The sequence below is a fragment of the Fringilla coelebs genome, assembly GCF_963513975.1.
Source record: "Fringilla coelebs genome assembly, chromosome: 1".
NCBI lineage: Eukaryota > Metazoa > Chordata > Aves > Passeriformes > Fringillidae > Fringilla > Fringilla coelebs.
Genome location: NC_140028.1, coordinates 79,297,051 through 79,320,282, shown reverse-complemented (window position 1 = coordinate 79,320,282; position 23,232 = coordinate 79,297,051). Strand labels below are relative to the sequence as shown.

General features: G+C 34.6%; 1 protein-coding gene across 1 annotated transcript in view; it reads left to right on the top strand.

The window, feature by feature from the left end:
- The window catches only part of CDH10 (cadherin 10), a gene marked incomplete at both ends in the record, with an annotated part of 55,731 nt that extends 41,484 nt beyond the window's left edge, over positions 1-14,247 (top strand). Inside the window, 6 exons of the mRNA XM_084223381.1 lie at positions 699-952; positions 2,494-2,630; positions 4,901-5,022; positions 10,599-10,707; positions 12,632-12,883; positions 13,754-14,247. Of these exons, the coding sequence (XP_084079507.1) occupies positions 699-952; positions 2,494-2,630; positions 4,901-5,022; positions 10,599-10,707; positions 12,632-12,883; positions 13,754-14,247 (1,368 nt within the window). The remainder of the gene's footprint in view (positions 1-698; positions 953-2,493; positions 2,631-4,900; positions 5,023-10,598; positions 10,708-12,631; positions 12,884-13,753) is intronic.
- Between the last annotated feature and the right edge of the window lie 8,985 nt (positions 14,248-23,232).

The window sequence follows — 23,232 nt, the reverse complement described above, 5'->3', positions numbered from 1 at the left end:
TGTGAACTGCTCCTCCTCCCATTTTAAAAAGGAACTGCTGACAAAAATGTCAAATATATTTTCAAAAAAAAAAAACCCCTCTGATGTCGGATTCATTAAATTAAATGAAAAGTAACAAGATTAAACCCCACTGTTGCTCTAAATATAGAGAGCTTTGACACACACACCTTCCTCAAAAGACACCTAAAACATCCCTGATATTTCAGGCCCACTAAATGAGCTTGATAATAAGAATACTCTGGTCATTTTGATTATCCAGTGGTTTACAGAATTTCCTATGAAATATTAGTGGTAAATACCTTGTTCTGGAATGTTTGTATTCCAGAACAGTCAAGCTTGAGTCAGTATCTCAAGCTTTTCAAATGGTTATATGATTGTTTGAAATCCATATTATTGTGAAACAGCTGCAAAATTCCCTGAATAATTGGTTAATTTGCACTGAAAATCTTTTTAGCATTCATGCTGAGATAATTTAACCAATATACAGAAAAAATACTTCTTTTAAAAACAATGTAATTTCTTATTAGACAAAGTGACTCCTGTGGTGGGGAAAACATTAACTGTGTTGTTGTTCCCAGCATGCAGGGGTAGGATCTGATAAGGATTGAGCCCTCTTCAGTTTTGATTATGTACATAGGTCAACATCTGTCAATATGTAAATCTAATTTAATAAAATTTATCACAATTTTCATTTTTAGCCACTGGACTATGAGACGAGACGACTTTATACTTTGAAAGTAGAAGCTGAAAATACCCATGTGGATCCCCGTTTCTATTACCTTGGGCCTTTCAAAGACACAATTATTGTGAAAATTTCTGTAGAAGATGTAGATGAACCTCCTGTTTTCAGCAGGTCTTCTTACCTTTTTGAGGTGCATGAAGATATTGAGTTGGGGACAATAATAGGAACTGTAATGGCACGAGATCCTGATTCTGCCTCAAGTCCAATAAGGTAATACTTCAGTGTCTGTAAACACATTATTTGCTAAAGAAATTAAGATAAATAGTAATACAACATTAATTTCACATAGAGGTTATTTCTATTATTTATTAGTGTCCTGGTGATAGACAGAATTGAGAATGGTGCTATCTGTAAACCTAAAAATATGTCAGGCAACAGCAATTTACTGGCACACAAGAGACATACAAAATATTTTCCAGTGCCAAAATTCATAAAAACTTGATTTCAAGTAGGCCCATCAGGATTGCTTTTTACATCGCACTGTGAAAAGCTTTTAGAGTGCTGATGAAAAAGTTCTAGTCTTCAATAAAACTAACATCATGTATGAAGTAAAATGAAATGCTTATCGTATAAGCCAAATAGTCTAGAATAAAATTTCTCTAGAAAATAGCATGTGTTTTATTCTAGTTAAGAGTTATGAAAGTAAGCTAGTAGTAAACAAAACAAAAACATTTGAGTAAGTCTTTATTGCACTATCAGAAGTTTTTATTGGCGGTTCTAATTTCCTTTTTTTTGTTGTTTTTATATTCATTTTGGTGTTGACTTGTTTATTGGGGTTTTATTTGTCTGTCTTTCATATTTACTGCAATTGTGTGTAGCTTAGTGAGAAAACAACAGCCACCAAAACCGTATAGATGCTATTTTCATATAACAGCATTTTTTTATTTGGCTCAATTTAGTTAAGTACTGTAAATGAAACCAGATGCACTTGATGAACAGTTTAGATCACTCATAAATTTTCATAGAAACATAAACATTTGTTTCTATTGTACTATACAAGTGTACTATTTAACGTTTCAAAAAATTTGGCCCAATTCTGACACATATTCTAAACATCATTCTGTATTTGGCAAAATCCTATATTTAACTCCAAATTAAAGGTTCACTTCTAAATTGAAGGCATACTTAAAAAAAAAAAAAAAAAAAGAGGAAAGAGAAGAGAAATTTTCTGATACTTGTTTGGCATTACCAAAGCATGTTGGCAGACATCATGCCTGCCAGAAGAAAAGCAATTATAGAAATATCCTAAGGTCCTTTAACATCTATGCATGAAAGTTCTGCATGTGGACTTATTTTTATGCAAGTTTTTTTATCTTGATCTCTAGTGAATTAATACATCCCAAATAGTAGAAGCTGAGTTTATAGCAATATTTTGAACACCTTGTAAATTAGCTGTCAGTCTCAGTGTGAAGAAACAGTATATCAAAGACCATTTTCCTTTCAGTATTAAATTAATTCTTTAATTATACACTGAAATTCTGATTTTTTAAAATAATTCTATATTCTTGTAAAAGCTCCAATTATCAAATATTACACTATTGCATCACATTCTTATAATCCAAATTTTAATTCCTTGTCCTATGGAGCTAACATTCAGAATTTTCAGAAGTATTTGTAGAAACTAAATATATGTCTTTTCAAAACTAACCTTTGTACTATAGAACAAAAAACCTGTAGTGACTTGTGAAATATATGTTTTCTTTGACTTTTTATAATTTTGATGATACCTTTTGTTTTGTTGTCATATTTAGGTTTTCTCTAGATCGTCACACTGACCTTGACAGGATATTTAACATTCATTCTGGAAATGGGTCCATCTATACTTCTAAGCCACTTGACCGTGAGATATCCCAATGGCACAATCTCAGTGTTATAGCAGCTGAGATTAGTAAGCTAATTTGGTTTTTCTTTTTTCTTTCAGTTTTCCTTAGCCTGTAAAGTTACAGCTGCAACTTTGTGATGAAAATATCCATCCTTTATTTTCCCCCTGTTCCTTTATACTAGATGTTCTGGAAAAATGAACTGGGGGGTAACTAACAGCAGCTGTCTCCTCAATGGTCTTTTCATGAACTACCTCCATCACTGACTTTTAACGTCCAAGTTACTTCTGAAATGTTAGCCAATTGAATTAAAAGACTTGAGTAATTAATTTTATTCCTTTTCTTGGAGGACAATAACATGATTTTGCTGTTAAAATGGGCGAGTTCAGGATAGTAATCTATGTTTTTGTCTCTATTATTTTCTTCATTTCCTTAGAAATACTTTCATTATCTCTTCCTATGGTATCTACACCTACAGCTCTTAGAATCAATATATCTTACAAGTTCCATTCAGTTTCATCCCAAAGCTGTAGCATTTCTTGGACCATTTAAAACACCTGTCTGTAGATATTTTCATGTTAAGAGTATAAAGAGAAGAGCAGATACCCTCCTAAACCTACTATATTATTGAGAATAGGTTTAATCAATGGACAGAACATTTTTTAAGGGACAAAGGTTTGATGTTTGAAATCAGCATCTAAGAATCACTTCCTCTCAAAGTCACTAATTTTTTTAGGGCTTATTCTATATGAGTTCAAAAAAAAAAAAAAAAAGGAAAAAATACTGGTCAGCAGTGAAACGTGGCTGGCAAGAGCTACACTGCAGAGGACTAAATGGAACATTGTGTCCTGCCAATTAAACACTGTGACACTGTGTTAAAAAAAAAAAGTAGGTTTTCTTTTCAAAACCTTTTTTTTCCTGCTTTGTCCTGAGTTTGCAACCATTTAGAGTGCTGTCCCGTGTTGTATAAAATATTTTCAGATTTATATAATGATGAAACTTAGCATCCTTGTATGACTAGATCTTAGTGCTAAACTTATCTCCTTCACAGGACACTTAGAGCAAATTTACATTGTGGACATATCTGGAGTAGCTAGCATTCTCCACAGAGATATGTTAATTTTGGAGAAAGAAGTAAAGAGGGAGAATTTAGATCTTTAAATATTTTAAAATGCTACCTGTGAAGCATGACAGAATGAAAGCAGTGTTAGAATTTATTTGGAAAGTTAGTACAAATATACAGAAGCCCATGAAAAACTGAATCCTAAACCAGGAAATTTAAATAATTCAGGATGTTAAAAAAGATCCAGATCACGCTCTTTAGCAAAGGTGTTACTGATAACAAGCCAATGTAATTCCAGCTGCTCCTAAATATCTTTTGTTTTATTTAAAGCAGAAGAAAAGGGGGGGGAAATAAATAATTTGGAACAATCTGTTACTGTTGTTATTTATACAGTTCCATTAATGTTTAAAAATCATGCGCTGCTTAGCTACCACACAGCAGAATTCCAAGAAACATCTGCGCTTTTTACACTCAGGCATTATTTATTATTTTTGGTATGGCAACAAGATCAGCAAGTGAGAACAGGGACACTCGTATTCCTGAATTAACCTATATTAACAAAAGAGCACTCTAAATAATAGCATTATCTTGGCATTTGGTAAGGGGGAGGTTATTCTTGGTTATTCTTGTTTCTGAACCTAAGGTCTGAAAATCTACATTCATATTTTAAGGCAATTTAAGCATAAAAAAATCTTATTCTAATAAATTCTTTACCAAATTTTTGGAGAAGTATTTTCATTTCTTTTGTTGGAATTTTCTTGAGGAGCAAGAGAGAAAAGTCTGACTTGAAAATTTTCAAAATATGTATGTATGTCATAGACTAAATTAACTCTATCCCATCTAAAACCAAAACAATGCAAAAATGATGTCCTTGTTATCTTTTCTCTAAAACAAACTAGATATACAAAGAATTTTAAAATTAAAGATCAAAACCACACAAAACCTTGAGCCCACCAAGTGATCAAATTTGTTACTGTAGTAGTGGGCATACTTTTCATATACAATATTTGAATATATTATTAACATTTGCAGCCCTCTATCTTCATGTACAACTTAGTTGCTCACTAGATCCCAAAACTTCATTTTTTTTTACTCTACGCAAATAATTTCTTTATTTTTCAGAAGGCCTGATTCTGACTTGTTACTGGTTTGTACACTAAATACTGACCAGATTCAAACTTCATCTTACAAGTGTATTGCTCATGCAATTTGGGAGAAAACAGAAAACTCTTAAAAAGAAAATAATCTCATGTTTCTTCTCTCTTCTACTGTCAGACAACCCCAAAGATACTACTCGTGTTCCTGTCTATGTAAGAATTTTGGATGTTAATGACAATGCCCCACAGTTTGCTGTATTCTACGACACTTTTGTCTGTGAAAATGCAAGAGCTGGACAGGTATGCCTTTGATAAACACTTCCCACTATCCAGTTTTTCTACAGAACTCAATTGTAGGTCATTCCTGCCTATTGCTTAAGAAAAATATTTAAATTAGCTTTTGAAATGTTAAAAATGAAAACAAAGAAGCTCTGTAAGTGAGGCTTAGATTGAAATGTCAATATGTTACAAGCACATCAGTCTTTCAACCACCACTTTTCCTTACCTAACCTTGTACTGCTTTTAAATCCCAATGAGGTACATCCATGATATGGTCATGATTCACTTTGCCCTTAATTTCACAAAGTAGAACATAATATGTAACTAAAAAGTTTGATCTACATTTTTTAGTAATTCTCCAGTAGCAAAATTCAAATATATTTCAATCCATGATGACAGTGATTATAACCAAAAATCTGTCACTTTTTTTTCAATTGTTAGATTCATCTTTCATTATTACACCAATAATTTCTGTAAAGAAAACATACATTTTTAAAATGGTAGCATAAGAGTTTCTTTTTCTTTTGTTTCTTCCAGGCTACACAATGTGTACTTCAATTTAAGTGAAATGACTGTACTGCTTAATACCTAATGTCCAATAGGCAGTCACTTATTAGAACTGTTGAATTTTTTTTTCCTATTACACATCCCAGAGCATAATCAGCCAATAATAAAGCCTCTAAAATGGGAGCAGTAGTACCTCAGTGCAACCCTTTCAGTACATTTGAATAAAATGTGGTACAAGTGCCAGCTTAACTGCTGGAGTCCCACAGGTATAGCATTCAGGTTGTGTTGCAAATTTCACATTCAGGTTGCCATTCTTCCTTCCAAAGTGACATCAGTTTGAACTTACAACAAAGAATTTGAGGCCCAAATTTGTAATGCATAAAATATCTGAAGGTACCAAGCAAGTGCATTTGTCTGTTGTGGCAGTCGCAAGAGAATTCTAGGTGTTAGATAAAGAGAAATCACTAAAACTATAGAATTTTGGACAGCTGAAGTGTCTACTATAAATGCTAAAATAATGTTTTAATAATTTTCAATATGACATAAGGATTTAGACTTGTAGAAGAACAACATTGAATTTTCCTCTTCCAGCTTCACAAAAATAAAATCCTGTGTTTAAAAAAAAAAAGAAATTCATGAATCCACAAATTTTACTTATCTGAGGTTTCAGAATTTTTTTCTGTGCAGGTTACTAGTTCTAGAGCCCACAGGAAATATTAAGAGAGCAGTTAAATTTCCATGTAAGTGTATTTTAAGGAACAGTTTTTTCTGCACTATCAAGACTTTAAAAGTCAGTATAATTTAAAAGTAAATATAAAAGTATTTTGACATTGCATTGTTTTATTGCTTACGATCAGAATAGACTGTCAGTTAAAAAGTTGAATAAAATAGTACTAATCATTTATAACTAATAAATGAGATGCTAAATAAGTTTACACATCCACAAATGCTTATTTAAATTGTTATAGGGCTCAATAGTGTTTTTATAAGAAAAAACCTGCCAAGGTTATTGAGAAGGCCATAAATATAAACATTTTTTAAGAAATCTGAGTTGCAAATGATTGCATAAAGAAAACAATTCACAGGAAGAGAAAAAATGTAATGCAGGATAACATGAATAATCTATTTGAATGTAATTATATTCTTCTTGTTTACTGGCAGCTCATAAATAAGACTTTTTATTTTTCAAATTCAGTCTGTCCTGAGAGAAGGTAATCAATCCAAACTGAACATGGTTCTCCGAGCTTGATTCCTCCCACATTTCTGCTATTTTTCTTCCCTTTCAGGTTTTCATAATTACATTTGATCCATGAAATTTATATCTATTAGGTAACTGAAACTGATGATGCTTCATCAGTCACAGGTTCTGTGGCATTCATTTCAGTATTTCCCATCTACTAAAGACAAATATTACAATGAATATTATACTTTCCCATTTACTTCATTTGTACAGAAGCCTAAATTTTATACATACATATATATATAAGCATACACATACTATATACAATACCTAGGGAGGTGCACATAAATCCATGTATACAAACATACACATATATGCAAATATATAGCAAGACAGAAATGTGACTGAATGACTCAAAGGGCCTGTGCTTGTTTTCCTGCTTGCTACTACTGCTGATGTCAGATCGTACCGTGAACTCAGAAGCGATGCAAATATCCTATCTCAAAAAGCTCAAGCTATACACAAGCAGCACCCCTGGCAGAATGCTATTTTGGTGGTTGCTGTTCTTTTGACCCCCCCCAAAAATGAGGACAGTCTTGGTGTGATGGCATAAAGAGGACACAGGCATTCATGTGACCTACAAGGCTGACTCAATAGGAGTTCAGGGAAATAAAGCAGCAAAATGCTCAGACTGCTGCAGCTCTGCAACCAAAGAAGTTCAGCTGTCCTCTGCCCCCAGGTGAGAAGAGCCAGGAGCTGGGCATCTGGACAGATGGAATCCCACAGGTTTTGTCAGCTCCCAGCTGTCACATGTCTGGCAGCTCAGCTGCCAGCCTCCAAAGATCCTCTAATGTAAAAGACAAGAATCTGTTTAGAAAGCAGAAGTCAACCCTGCTTTAGAGAGATCTTGCATGGAAGCTGAGTATAACTTTTCTATATATTCATTTTCCTTATAGTAGATGTCAGAAGAGAGGCCCTTCTTCTCTATTTGTAAATGATCTGCCAAAAGAAAAGAAGGCAGGAGTTGACCTTGGTTGGCAGCCAAGTGCCCAACGAGCCACTTCCTTCCCCCTCAACAGTATAGAGGGAGAAAAGATTAAAAATAACAGGCCTGAGACAAAGATAAACTTACAAATTACCATCACTGGCAAAACAGACTCAATTTGGGGAAAAGTAACTTAATATGCTGTCCATAAAACATGGGGTAGGATCGTGAGAGAGAGAAAGAACTAAAACAACTTCCGTTAATATTGCCCTTCTTCCCAGGTTGACCTTTCACCCCTTCACTACTGACTTTCTGTTCCGGGAAACCCCTTCCTCCTCACACTTTTCCCGGCCCCAGTGTGCAGTTCCCCATGGACTGCATTCCTCCAGAATAAATCTGCTGCGACATGGGATCGCGTTCATCTCCGCAGGGAAAGCCCAGCCCCGCCCGGGCTCTCTCCCGGCCGCAGGGCCATCCCTGCCGGGTCTCTCCCGTCCCTGCTCCCGCTGTCCCCTCGGGGCTCGCAGGGCTGTTTCTCGCTCCCTTCCCTGGCTCAGCCCTGCCTGCCGGGCAGCGTTTTGCCCTCCCTTGCCCAGGCTTTCCCCGGGGCTGAGGGGCTCGGCCGTGCCCTGCGCTGGGGCCGCTGCAGCCGCCGGCACCGCCTGGGGCCGGCCCGGGCACGGCCCCGGCACGGCCCCGGCACGGCCCCGGCACGGCCCCGGCACGGCCCCGGCACGGCCCCGGCACTGGGACAGCCCCGGCACGGCCCCGGCACGGCCCCGGCACGGCCCCGGCACTGGGACAGCCTCACCTTTTTCAAGTCCACTGTGATATTTAAATGGCTTGTTATTATCGTGCTGTTATTAGCCTTCATTTTAACTAGTCCATACATCCCTTTTCACATGGTCAAATGTTATGTAAATAGGTCTAGCTCATAATGGATTCTCTTTCAAAGACATTTTAAAATGTGAATCATGGGGTATATATTCAGTATAGATTATATAAACACACTAAGTTTCTTGAACCAATTATTTTTATACTGCTCTTCATGTTATCTGCTCATTTGACCCCTATAACAATCCTTATCAGGAAAAGGATATCCTTTTCTCACCATAATCTTGCTTAAACACGGCTTTTGGGATCTTCATATTTCCAGAAATGTCCTTGTTATATTCACCAAGTGTCTTTCTAAAAATATCTCAAATTCATATCTATTGAAAAACTAAAATCCCTGATGTTTTCTTCCTAGCTTTCAATTTTCCCTTCCTATTTTTCAGATATTTCTATTAAAAAACTATGATAATGAAACCTCAGCAAATCAGTTGATTTTCAATAGCCTAACACCTTCAATTGACCATATTCATGGTCTCTAGTTGTTAAGTAAAATAAACTAGTGGGTTTTTTTAAATTCATTTTGTAAACATCTATGAAAATTCATATGCTAACTACTTACTAAATAATTAAAATATTCATTCTTCAAAAACAAATAATATCCTATGCTTGCATTATCAGTTTTATTCATATAGAAAGTTATTGGAGGATTATGTAAGAAAACAGATTTACAGAAAGACAAAACTCCTGTTGAAAAAGCAAGGAAGCTGCTATATTAAAAGAAATCCCATCCTTGCATCATCAAGATATTTACTGCTATTTTCTGGATGGACAACAGAGAAGTTGGGAGTTAGTCATGCGTTTTTTAAGGCAAACAGGAGTGCACTGCAGTTGTTGATGTGAAAGATGATCAGACCTGACAAAAGCTGTGATATGAAGAGAAATGGCTGTATTTGGAAGAACTGGAAGAGGAAAAACAAACTGGGTTTAACAAGTACACCACAGGGAAGGAATAGTCTTAAAAATTGGATGTAATTCCATGGTTGAAAGAGCAGTGCAATTTAAAATGATGGATAAGAAATGAAGAATAAAAATGATCTAGACTAAAGATAATCTATATTTGGAAGTTAAACTTAAGAACATAACTGAACCTTCAAGCATTGCATGCACAAAAATCCAGACTTAAATTCACTTTATATGCCATAGTATAAAAGAAGCCCCAGCCTGAAATTAGGCAATAAAGTAAAAAAACAAAAGTAGAAAAAATTCATTTTGCTTGGGAAACAATATTTTGCCACTCTTAGGTGTAGAAATTTCACTGAAAAAGCCACATATTCACTTGCCTGACAGGTAAAGAAGTACTGGGGTTGCCATTACTGTCCCCAAAAATAGCCAAAATTTGTTGTAGGCATTGCAGAAAGCTCTGAGTCTGACTATGGAACTGACCTGGTGCATCCTACTCCCAGAATTATGACACCTGATTCTCATCCCGCTCCAAACTTGTGCAACTCTAGGGTGTGCTACAATTAGTAGAAATATGTATAAAATATAACTGGCATTTTTAATCTCAGGAATCATGTTGGTGTGTTCTCCTATACTAATAAATAGAAAAATCATGTTTAAGAAAAAATGCTTTAATATTGAAATGTAATTTGAAACATTCAGTTCCCTTTAACAAAAATCTTTTTGATAAAATTATGTTTTTATAACAAAAATAGAAAACTTCATGCGCATTACTGTCTTAGGTGTTGATTTGAATTTAAAACGATGAATCAAAGATGAAGTATAAAAACTACCAGCTACAGCTAAAACTATTTTTGGCAAGTTTTGTCCACTATGTAACTACAAAAATATAGGTGCACATGTACTATCATATGAAAAATACAGATGTTCTTTTTCAAAAAAAACATATATAAGACACTTGTTGAACATTTGTTTAGTTTTTATATTTTACAGAATAAATATTCTGTATGTGTGAATGCTAAGTTATTCCAATGCTTTTCATCTTCTTTGATCAGACAGCTCTATCAAAAACCTAGGTGTATTTGGTCTTTTTGTTGTTGTTTGTTTGTTTGCTTGCTTTTTTTCCTGCAGCTTATTCAAACCATAAGTGCAGTAGACAAAGATGACCCTCTCGGTGGACAAAAATTTTTCTTCAGTTTAGCTGCCGTTAACCCTAACTTCACTGTTCAGGATAATGAAGGTAAAATTCAGACCTGTTCCAAGGAAGGAGTTTTATCTTTTCTGTTTGGTACATTCCTGAAATATATTTGCTTTTGATGTCTATCAGTATGTAGAGAAGTTGTGAAGGTTGCTGCTGTCAAGAATACTTTACCTGAATGAGGTTTAGGACTTCTATACTTGGAGATACAAGTGGGGGTAAAGCAAAAATGTGTAAACACTTGTGTAGGTAAAGCAAAAATGTGATTAAAAAAAAAGTTATAAAGAAAATCACAGAAGTGTTGGCTTGGGGTAACAGGCAGATGAAATACTTGACTACAAAAGAAAAAAAGCTTTCAAAAATGCTTTCAGCTGACAAGTTGAGATTTTTCACTTGAGCCTTTTGTGGCATCGTTCTGATTCCCCTGGCCTTCTGTTTTGCTTCTTTCTGACCATTAATGAAAATAATGGTTCTGAGAACCACTTTAGCTTTTCTTTTGATCCTTGCTCAATCTGTCTTTATCAGAGAAAATTTTGAGAAGCTTCTGTTGGGAGAAGTGAGACTATGAATTTTGGCTTTCATTATTAGTATGACTAATTGAGAGGACTCTAGATTACAGAAGACATAAATGAGAGGGGACGTGGTATCAGCCTTCAAATGTATCAAAGGCATAAAAGGCAAAGGGAATAATCCTCTGTTCCTGATGAATGTTTCAGGATGTAGTAGACTACAAACAACAGCAGGAAAAAAGCCTGTAATGGTAGGGAAAGTGAAGTAATTAAATAAAATATTTTGCATACCTTATAAAATCCTTTGCAGAAGAGGTATTTAAAGATCTGTAAGACACTTAATTTTTGATGTTGAGTGAAAAAAAAATATTAGAAAACATAAAACCAGTGAAGGGAAGCAAGAAAGAAAAACTTTGTGTTTCACATCATGAAAAAATATTTGATTTAATATTTTAAACAAAGGTTATATCTTGGTGACTAGGCCCTGAGTACAGAGAGGTATAGATCTTGATATTTACTTATTATCTCCAATTATTTTCTTTCTTTTTGCACATGCGTTCTTTTAGTTTTGCCTGAAATTAGCTATCAAGATAGCTAACCACATAGCTCAGACAACCCACAAATATGATGAAAATAAATTTTCCTTTTAGTGCACATTAAACCTGTATTTTCTCATTTGGGTGAAACAGTTATCAACTCTGGTGTTGGCTGCCACTCTAGCATTGTGGATCTGACAGTAGAAGAAATAGTATCTCCCTGTTATTCGTTCCTTCTCTTCCTTCCCTTCCCTCTGGCCACTCTGTGGACAGCTTTTGGTGTCCTGCACACAACTAAGATTTGTCTGCTGCAGATACAGTTTAGTAAGTTAACTTCTCAAAAATGTGCAGGAATGCCTACCATCTTTCCCATTTTCTGAATTCCTAAGACAATTTCTATCCAAAAAAAGCCCTACTTCGTGTGCTAAGGTACAAAATTCATTGTTCTACAGTGTGTTGAAAGCGGTTTGGTTTAACAAATCGTATACTGAGTTGACAGCATTCCTGTGGGTGTTGTCACAGATGATCCATAGAAAGAATCTAGAACAGAGTTCTTGTTGAACTGCACAAAGTGGAAGGTATTTTTTCCTCCGTTGGTTGCTGCATTTCAGGGTTTCAACCCTGAACTGTAACTATGTCACGCACTGCATGCATTAATCTATAAAACATTTTAAGCTTTGAGAAATCCTCTTTTCAAATCACACACCAGAGTGGTGCAGAGGCACAGAGAAGCAGGCCAGATGTACCTAAAAACTTATAAATAGCTTTCTGATCAAATGAGAATGTTGTTAGAAAAGCAGAGATATCACTATGATATCAGGATCTATTTTGAAGTCATATAAAACATGATAATTTGCATCTACTATAAGTGATATGGTTTCTGTTTGTATAGCCTACAATGGTATCTTTTAATCGATCTAGATAACACTGCCAGGATTTTGACGAGGAGGAATGGCTTTAGTCGACATGAAATAAGCACTTACCTTCTCCCAGTGGTGATCTCGGACAACGACTACCCGATCCAGAGCAGCACGGGCACGCTGACCATCCGGGTGTGTGCCTGTGACAGCCGGGGGAACATGCAGTCCTGCAGCGCCGAGGCCTTGCTGCTCCCTGCCGGCCTCAGCACGGGGGCACTGGTGGCCATTCTCCTCTGCATCATTATCCTGCTAGGTAAGAAGAAAAACACGTCTTCCCCTACCCAGGAACAAATATTTAAGGCCTGACTCATTTGCACAAAATTATGCAGGTTGGTAGAGTTAACGATCCTGGATTTTGCGAGAAGAATATAACTGCAGCTTAAAATAAAAAGGAAAAAAACAAAGGCGAACCCTCGTTATCTGCTAATTTAACACTGTAAATATAAATTGAATCCCAGACTGTTAAACTATCATTGTGCACCCAGAAGCTCATTTATGTTCTTTCGTTGAGTTGCCCAAAAAAGAAAGTTCAGAGAGGATGAATAGTATAATCAAAAATTGCTTTCATGTCTTTCATTTTAAATTTTTTTGAGGAAAAGTCTCTTTTTCATTTAAATAACTGCTAAAAATCAATATGCAGTATATATTTCACATATACGAGTAAGCAGCAATTTTACTACATCAAAGCCCTGTCAATCCACTGGTTTCAGTGCTGTAATAAAAAAAGAGGGAAATTTTGTAAAACCTCCATTTTGTGGTTTTCAGAATAGCACTTAATGACCTATAATTCAACTCAAACCCACTTTTTAACAATATCCTTTGAGTTTGAAAAAGGAAAAATATCTTCAGAATAGACCTGGCTATTTTAAAGCTCATTACAGCTACAGAAGGAGCATGCAGACAAGCTCATGGTCCTGTAAAGCAGAGCACACAATGTGTGCAAAATAGGTTTTTGATATAGACTTTATTGTGCTACCATTATACAGATAGAGGTGTTTATCCAGTTATCAAAAAAAATGAGTTGGTGAAATGTAGCTGAAATGTCGTTCTTGCGCCCAGTGGATTTGCTGCTAAGAAATTGTTAAATAGATATCTTTACCCATTCTTTGTTTCCCTCTTTAAGTTATAGTGGTGCTATTTGCTGCTCTGAAGAGGCAACGAAAGAAGGAGCCTTTGATCCTCTCTAAAGAGGACATCAGAGACAACATTGTGAGTTACAATGACGAAGGCGGTGGAGAGGAAGACACCCAAGCCTTTGATATCGGCACACTGAGGAATCCCGCAGCTATCGAAGACAAGAAGCTTCGGCGAGACATTATCCCTGAAACGTTATTTGTGCCACGGAGGACTCCTTCGGCACCAGACAACACGGATGTCCGAGATTTCATTAACCAAAGGCTAAAAGAGCACGACACTGATCCCTCCGCGCCGCCGTATGACTCGCTTGCAACCTATGCCTATGAAGGAAACGATTCCATAGCTGAATCCTTGAGCTCCTTGGAGTCAGGTACTACCGAAGGAGACCAAAACTATGATTACCTCCGAGAGTGGGGCCCTCGGTTTAATAAGCTAGCTGAGATGTACGGTGGAGGAGAAAGTGACAAAGACACTTCTTAACCTACAGTAGGCTACTTTTTCTTTTCCTTTGAGCGGAAGTAATTTTACAGACACCTTCTGCACTCAACAGTATTAAACATTCAGGAAAATTTTCCTGCCACTCAGCACAATGGTTTCCTTTTAAAATTTGTTTTAAACTTGTCCATTAATGTCATTCATTCTTTCTAGTAGGATGCCACTTGGAATATATACAACATTTTATTTAATCAAACTTCCAAGAGCCAAAGCTATGGAAATTCAGTGTTGTACATTTTAGTAAGTAAAATAAAAAATATCTTACCTTCAGAAATTTGAACAGGGTGATAATCCCTTAAGCAACCTCATGTACAAGCCGCTTCTGTTAGGTACATGTCCTATTCCTGCAAGTGCAGCTTTTAAGATGGCGAAGAAGAAAAAAATCCAATATGTCCTGTTCTGTACATTAAAATAAAACAAAATGTACACGTGGTGTTAATAAGTGTAATATGCAGCTGGATTAAAAAAAAGTTTGTGCAACTTCATTTCATCAAATTCTATCTGCCAATGTTTTATATTTATATTTTTGTATTTATTTTTAAAAAATAAACCAGTTTTTACAACTATGTTAATGCTTGCCTGCCTGTTCTGGCCATGAGTTTCAAGCTTGAAGAGAACATGGAATTTCTCCAGTGACATCACAACCAACTGCTAATGCTTCTGTGCTGAAGTATTCTCCATACATACAACACAGTCTGAAGTGCTTATAATCCCTGAGACAGGAGCAAGTTATACAATTACTTGCTTGCTCAAAAGTGCTACTTTCTACAGTTCAATGTTTGTGAGAATTTTTTGGTTTTATTTTTTAACTAAACTAATCATATCCTAGTCTAGAAAGATGAATTACTATCTTTTGTCACCTCAAATAGCCTTATTATAAAAACATGCTGGCACAATTTATTTATCCAAACATATAACATTAGTTTAAAATCTCAGTTTATTTGTTCTATAGTTCTCTATTTTGAATCAGACTTACATCATCAGAAGTGATCTGTAAGTGCAACAGATAAAGCGTAAAAAGATGCTCAAACCTTTTTAAGCTCTATTTTTCCAAAGACAAATCATTTGCGGACAAGCACTATGTGTTGTTTTTCAACCGCTTTTAAAGCTGTCAATCTGAAGACTGAAAAAGTGTCACAAAAAACTAGCATCCCCTCCCCTCTATTTTTTCTCAAGTCTGGTAAAAAGAAACCTGAGCAACTAGTCAACTGTAACCAAAATTATACCTTATCTATCACAAAACAGAGTAGGTATCCAAAATCATTTTAAAATGCCTCTTCTTTTCCCTTAATCTTTAGGTTATGCAAGTTTTGTACTAGACAAGCACTGAAGACAATTTTGAAATGCTGCTGAGATGAAATAGTTTCAGAGCCAAAGCAGTATGTTAAAAGGTCTGTATTAGCTACTGTGGGAGAAAAACACCTGAAGGTTTATTCCTCCTCACTTTCTCTTAGCTCATTATTGGCATAACACCGAGAGATATTGGAAATATATTAGTCCTTTGAAAAGTGGAATGCTGCATTCTCTTTTAGTTGGGTATTTCTTCTCCTTAATGGGCTGATAAGACCCAGTGAAGTTGAAAGCTGAATACACTACTATTAAGCAATCTATTTTGGTGCAATGGAGACCAAATTTTTTATTGACCTGATATCAAGTTAACTATTTGATCTATTAACAAACTGTGAATATTATGGATTTTTCTTCATTTCAATCAATGTACTTTTATTAACTAATGTTTTTTTATATTCCTTACTAGAATATGAATCTAAGCATATTAAGACATGTCTTACATAATCAGCATTAAAAAGCTTGTTAAAAGACTTACAGGTGATGCAAACAGTTGATCTTCTTTATGATCACTTAGTGAACAGGACGTAATTTTTTTCTTCCAAATCCCCATTAGTCCCTCAACAGCATGAAGTAAGAAGAAACAAACAAATAATATCCAGCCATTAAGTATATAAATGGACAAAAGACACTCTTCCAAAACTAATTTTGTCTACAGCAACACTGAGATCAGTGACATGCAATGTATTTAACTGAGTACATACTAGGACTCAGCCTTGTGAATGTTTAAAAAGTCAGAAGCATACAAAAACAATTGTAGCCACTGGACATGCAACTGACAGTGAATTCTTAGTCTGTTGCAAAAAAAAAAGGATATTTAAAGGGATTTTATGGAAGCAGATGTTCACAAGATCTTATGTTAGTGACAACAATGTAAAGGGTAATATTTCATAGGGCCTCCAGGAAAGTGGTTGATAGGAGGAACAGCCTAAGGAGAGTAAAAAAAAAAAACAGAGTACAAAACAAGCACTTAAACCAACAAAATCCTCATGTTGCAAAGATCAAGTAATATCCACCAGCTTTCATCTCTGTGTATGCAGATGTTTTTCTTTCATTCACTCTTACAGAATATCATATTTCCATCACTTCTCCTTCAATCATATGTAATAATATTCCCAGGCCAAACTATTTATCAATTCCATTACTGTCTGTCAAGTTTACCCTTCATTCCTCTCACTCATTGTCCAGTGTGACTCTGTTGCCTTTGAGTTTCATGTTCCTACTACTTCTTAAATTCTTCCTGTGCTGTGACACAAGGTTGGAAGAAAGAGAACCAATTTTGCCACATTATTTGCCTTCAAACTTGTTACTATAATTTGCTCCTACTGGGTAAGCTACATAAATACTTGTTAATGGCTACAGAGCTGCTCGTTATGCTAATAACAGAGTATTCTGAGTTGGAAGGGACTCACAAGAATCATCATGAATGATGGAGAAAATTAAACTCAATTATTTCTCCAGGTTGCTTCAGACTGGTTTGCCCTTATTCTATCAGAATTAAAATTTTTGACAGTGTTTCTCTAAGTTTATCCAATATTAAATAAAAAGCAACCACTCTTTTGGCCCATCACTAACTACTCAAAATAAAAACAAACAAACAAACAAACAACAAAAAACTCCAAAACAAAATACAATGAACCTTTCAGGAAGCTAGTTAGTAACATACAGGTTATATAAGAATATAAGAAGTTTAGGTTTCCTTACTTTGTGTCAAGTAAGTTGAACTAGAGACCAGGAAATAAAAATAACCAGAAGCCTTCAAACACTGTGTTATCATTATCAGGCTCACTTGAACAGCACAGAAATCACTCAGCTGTAATCTGTTCATAGCAAGATGCACAAATAGATGTTCTAAAACAATTTCACTTATTCATAACAGTGTTATCTATTATGTTCAAAGTCATCCTATAAATAGTAAACATAAGGAGATAATTGGAAATACAAGGAGACATGTGAATACAACTTTTATTTTTCCAACAAAATATTCTGGGCTTCTCTATTGTCTCTCAAGCTTTTCAGAGGCTTATTTAAACTATATTCTAATATGGTTAAGCTGGATGAAAAGTCACTTTCTACATGACAGAAGATAGAACTAATAACATGGGAATTTACAAATACAATAAGCCAGACAGAATTTTTAAAATTCTTTTCTTTTCCTTTCTTCACGGCTACTTTTCTTTCCATTTTAAAAGAATATAATCAACCATTAGATCAAAATGACAGCTTTTAAATCAAATTTTTTTCAGAATGTCAGTTTCTCTTGAGTTTCCCCCCCGCCCAAAACATCAAAAGAAGCATTTACTTTTTGACAAAATTCATTGTCTTTAGTTTGATATAAACCCTAGTCAACAAGGACAAACTAAAAATATATTTGAAAAGAAATATGAAATATTCCTTTATTTTTTGACTACAAACCAGAAATCATATAAATTTTGAACTTGTATTTGGCAAAATAATTTTGTCCATTTCCATTAATGTTTGTTAAATGGTATTTTGTTTGAATATTAAGTTTTGGAAGGTAAGCATTTTATAAATATTTTTGCACCCATGTCTAGCAACTGTGTGGGGAAACTTCTACCAAAACTTTTTGAAGGAAGGAGAACAAATTCTAATTTATTATATTCACTAAAAGGTCAGAGGAAAGTCAGTAGCTGAATCTAGAAAGTATCTTTTATGTTCCAAACAGTTAGCATGCCTTGCTTTTCAGTCACAGTAAGTACAGAAAATACAAATTTAATAATCAGTAACACCTGAAAAGATTTGAAAGTTATGACACTCTTGAAAAACTTTAATTTACTGAGGAACTTTAGTGTATTTAACCTAGGTGCATAAGAAATATCTCCTTCATATTGCATGTTGCTGTTGTTTGTCTCATCCTACTCATTTCAGAATCATAAAACATTACCGAATCAATGAACTTTCTTAATTTTGGCTGGCTTCTGGATAGTGTGGAATTCTGCTTGTTCACAAGGTCAGAAATTAAGATTTAGCCACTGACAGGAATTTCATTTGCATGCTATGAATCAATTACACTACTTACATCTGTAGAAGGAGCTTCAGATTTCATAATCTGCTGAGCTTTCCAGAACGTATTTGACAGGGTCTATCATCAACATTTCTAGAGAAATTAATCTAGAAAATCTTCTCCTCAACAAAATACGAAAAATTATTAAATATTCAATAATCCTAATAGAGGATGGACAAAAGTGGAATTCTTCTAGATCTGATCTTTTGATCTGGTAAAGGAAATGAATAATTGGTATGAGAGCTTATTTGAGATTGTCATTAAGACCAGTAAATAAAAAGGCCATTCAAAAGAAAGTGAACTGATGAAGTGGTACAACATAATTATTCACAAATGAGATCTTGTAGTTATAATAGCTAATTGTGGGAAAGTCTTACTTCAGTGTTAAGTAAATAAAGGAAATAATATGTAAAGAATTATTAGGAAAAAAAGAAAAAATGCTATGCTACTGTCATGTCCTTATCGTGAAGGTTTTATTGTTGTCATTAGCGTGTCTTCCCTCCGACAAGGCATTCTCCATCTAGCGAAAATAAAGAGGACAAGAGATGATCAAAGTCAGAAAATGGTTTCTCTATAAAGAACAAGGCAGGCTGGGATATTCCAGCTGATAGGAAATAGATGTCTATGAAAACATTAATGATATGGAGGATCTAATATTCACTGTATTTTTCAATAACAGAATCATGAATCTTATAATAAAAACAAAACAAAACAAAAAAACAGGTTCAAGAAGAAAAAGAGGTTCTTTTTTAGATACGAAACACACTTAAACTGTGGATTTCCTTGCTGCAAGATTTTGTACATGCCAGCTGTTTAAATGGATTACAAAATTGTTGAAGGAAATGTTTCAAAAGCCCCTCCACGTAAGTTATAATCAATCAAGAAGCCCCACAATTTTACACTGCCAGTGATCATAGAAGAAACTGCTATATATAATTATCACTACATGCTTACTTTATGCTTTCACTCTTCCTAACCACCCACAGCTGGCCACCATCAAAAACAGGCTTTGATGACCTAGACTTTTGGATTTCTGTTACAATGATTAATATGTTCTCATTTTTATGGCCTTCCCTCTCTCCCCAGAAACAAATCCCACCATATAATTCTCAATGGATCAAATGGATCAAAATTCCTTGACATTCTTTCAATATATCTCTAACTGCTGCTAAATTTTCATGCCAGAAAGTGTTTTAACAGCATGCAGAAGAGAAGCAGACCAGGAAAATGTTGGCTGGCATTGACAGAAAAGCTCTATTTTACCTTTATTCAGCTACACTCACCTTCCCTTCACTACAGTTGCACTTTAATACAAGTGAGGCCAAAATATAAGTTTGTTCAAAGAAAATTTAGTGTTTGCTTTTCTAAAACATGGCTGGCATAACAGATAGCAAACACTCGGTTTAATGAGATTATATATAAATTGCAATTTAAAATATTTCCCTCTGCATGAAATTCCATCAGACATAGCCAAGGATATTATATTTAATTTAGCTGCCCTAAGCATCACTTTATTTAGTAACGGAAGTTGGTAAACCTTGTTCATAACTCAGAGACTGAGCTGAATACTATTATTGGAAGGAAATTGTTGCCCAACTTCTTTCTCTCCTCCAAATTATTCATGTTTGAGAAGCAGTTTTGCTTACTACTCTTTATGTTAAATTCAAAGAAAATATAACCCAAAGAAAATACTATTTCTAGCATCAATATTCCATATATATATATACAAGTATGTATTAATGTTCTAGAGAAACATATCACAACATAGATAAGCATGTATAAAATATTGATGCATGAAAAGGGAAACAAACATGTTTCATTCCTATTAATAAGACACAGTTTTGGAAATGTCACAGTAACCTTTTTGAATGACACTCCCAGCAGAGAAACTTAAGGAAACTGCTCTGCACAATTTTACTAAAGATATATAAACCTTCCTGCATCACCAGCTCAAAACAGTGACCTGAGCAGCCTTGGCACAAATGAGGCTGGATGACAGAAAAAAAAAGAATATAATGAAGGTTGTCTTCTGACCTTTAATTATATAATCTAAAAAACAGTTCTTGTAAAAAAGGTCTTCCTTTGTAGCTAAGGCCTCAGTCTGTCCTTCTTCCATAGTAGTGCACTTAGAGAGAAAAATTTTCTTCCTTATTGCAAATTTCCATGTACTCCAAGTACTATGGTTACTCTTGTGCTCCCCTATTTTAGTTCTGCTTGCTCTATTTTCCTCAGTTCCACACTGGGTAAACTTGTTTTGGGAATACTTAGAGGCTACTGTAAAAGGACTATTTCCTGTAGAGATTTGCCTCATTTCATACAGAGATTGTCATTTGTAGTAAAAATATTTCAACAAAATACCACTTCCCAAGGAACCAGTCTTCTATTTCTACTTCTACTGGAGAGTCCTAAAATAAAATAAATATTTAGAACCATAACCTATATAGTTTTGAATTTCTGAGCTCCAAGCTTGTGGCAAAACTTTCAGTCCTTCAAACCAAGAATTCACAGTTACATATCTCATCTGGGAAGTATTTTCTTACTTTAGTAGCTATTCCTCAAGGCTTATTTGTAAAAGACATATAAATAAGCCTTTTAGACCATGAGGATTTTTATTGTTCAATTAATTGTCAAGTGCTGGTCTTCTATAGTGGCAAGCACAATAGAAATGCCAAAACAAACAAACAAAAACCCAAACAAATCCCCCCCAAAAACAAACAAACAAAAAACAACCAATACAAAGCAAAATACTTGATAGCCCCTTCTAAGGAGAATAAGGTGAATTAAATATTTGGCTACTCATTGGACAAAGTCAATAGTTACTTATGAAGTGCAAGCCAGCTTTCCTTCAGCAGAGAAAAAGAAACCTAAAAAACCACCACATGATCAAAACTCACCTATAAGACACACATAAAATAGAGAAATAAGCACAGCCTCAATAACAGTATTTTCTGAGTTGCCTTTACAGCTTTATTTTGTTAACTAATAATAAGTTTGAATATTATTCCCATTATTATATGATAAAGTTTATCAGACTTTTCCTTAAAAATTCAGTTATACCTGTATTGTAATGTGTAAGGAACCATTTCATACATAAAATTAGAAAATGTGACTGGTCTAAGATTCCCTTTTAGTTTTAGCTAATTTAAAATGCAAGGAAAAATTGGGTTTTTGTTTGTTTACTGTAAATAAGGGCCTGCCAGATTATTTTTTCCTGAAAAAAATAGAATCTTCTATTAATATTAATATTAGTAAAACTTCAGAGTTCATATCAGCCGTATAGGAAAATAGAAAAAATTTACCCCAAACCTTCAACTATAAAACACTTAAAGAAAGGTTTTTTTATCAGCAGAGACATTAAAAACAAATTCTATTTCCCAAAAATTCCAGTTCATAGGGTAAAAACATGATTGAATAATAAGTTGTAAATATTCTTAAAAGTAGATTTAGCAATCTTTCCAGTATTTATTCCTTTGGGATAACACATTAAGAAACCCTCAAACAAGAACATGGCTTAGTGCTGTCATATTTATTCACAGGCATGTTCTGACTATTACCATAGGCCTTACCCCTACTCTTAAGAACTGTCAGAATAAAATCAAATACCTAATGTGAAATTGCTCTTATAAAGTGCTCTAGTCTTCTACCTTTGATTCATTACACATTTCTGCTGATGTAAAACATGCTTGCAAACTGAAACTGGTTTTTGACTGAGACAGTGTGCAAACAGTCCTGTGTCTCTGCTTTCTAAATTCAAATCTTTGTAGTTCCAGAGCTACAAACCTGCCTGATTATGCTTGTTACAGAAGGATGCTATTTCTTTCAGCATCAAGTACATCATGTTACAAACCACACAAAGAATGCCTTAACCCTGTTAAAATGAATGCCAGTAAGCTTCATTGAAGGTGCCTAAAACCAGAATTGAGAGTAAGTTTGAATACCTGTAACTGAAAAACACAGGAAACCTTTCTCAAACTTTTTATGTAAGGAAAAACAAATCAACCTACAGAGCTTTCAAGAATTGGCACAGTTACGATTCAGCTTTGTAGCTATTTGTCCGGTCTGTCCATTTCAATGAAAACAAAATATTTCTGTGATCACATCCCTTAATTTAATTAATGTAAGTAAAAGCAATAGCAATCAACATTCATATGTGCAGATAAAATCTCTTTAAGCCCACTGAAAATAACTACTCCTGGCCACTGTCAGCTATTTATATAAATCTAAGCCAGTTAATGCACAATTATCTTACATAAGATATTAAAGGAAAAACATTTTATGTTTAAAAGTAAAATGTCAGGAGAGGGAAGCAGTCTATTTTTTTCCTAGCACCCAAATGCTGTGAAATGAATTAACAGCAACTCAGGCTGCCACTGGAAGTTGAATACAAATTAATTTTTATTTTTAAAGTAGTGAAAGCTGAATAATGTTTTGGTCTTGGTTTTTTTTTTTTTTTTTTTTGCAGTCTTATTACAGGGAAAAAATATTAAAATAATGTAGCAATAAAATATTGTTGTATAGCTTGAAAAAATGTCCAGTGTTTCATTCTATCATTAGTTCAGCTTTATTTTTTCCAGTGAATGTACCTCAAATAGGTTCAG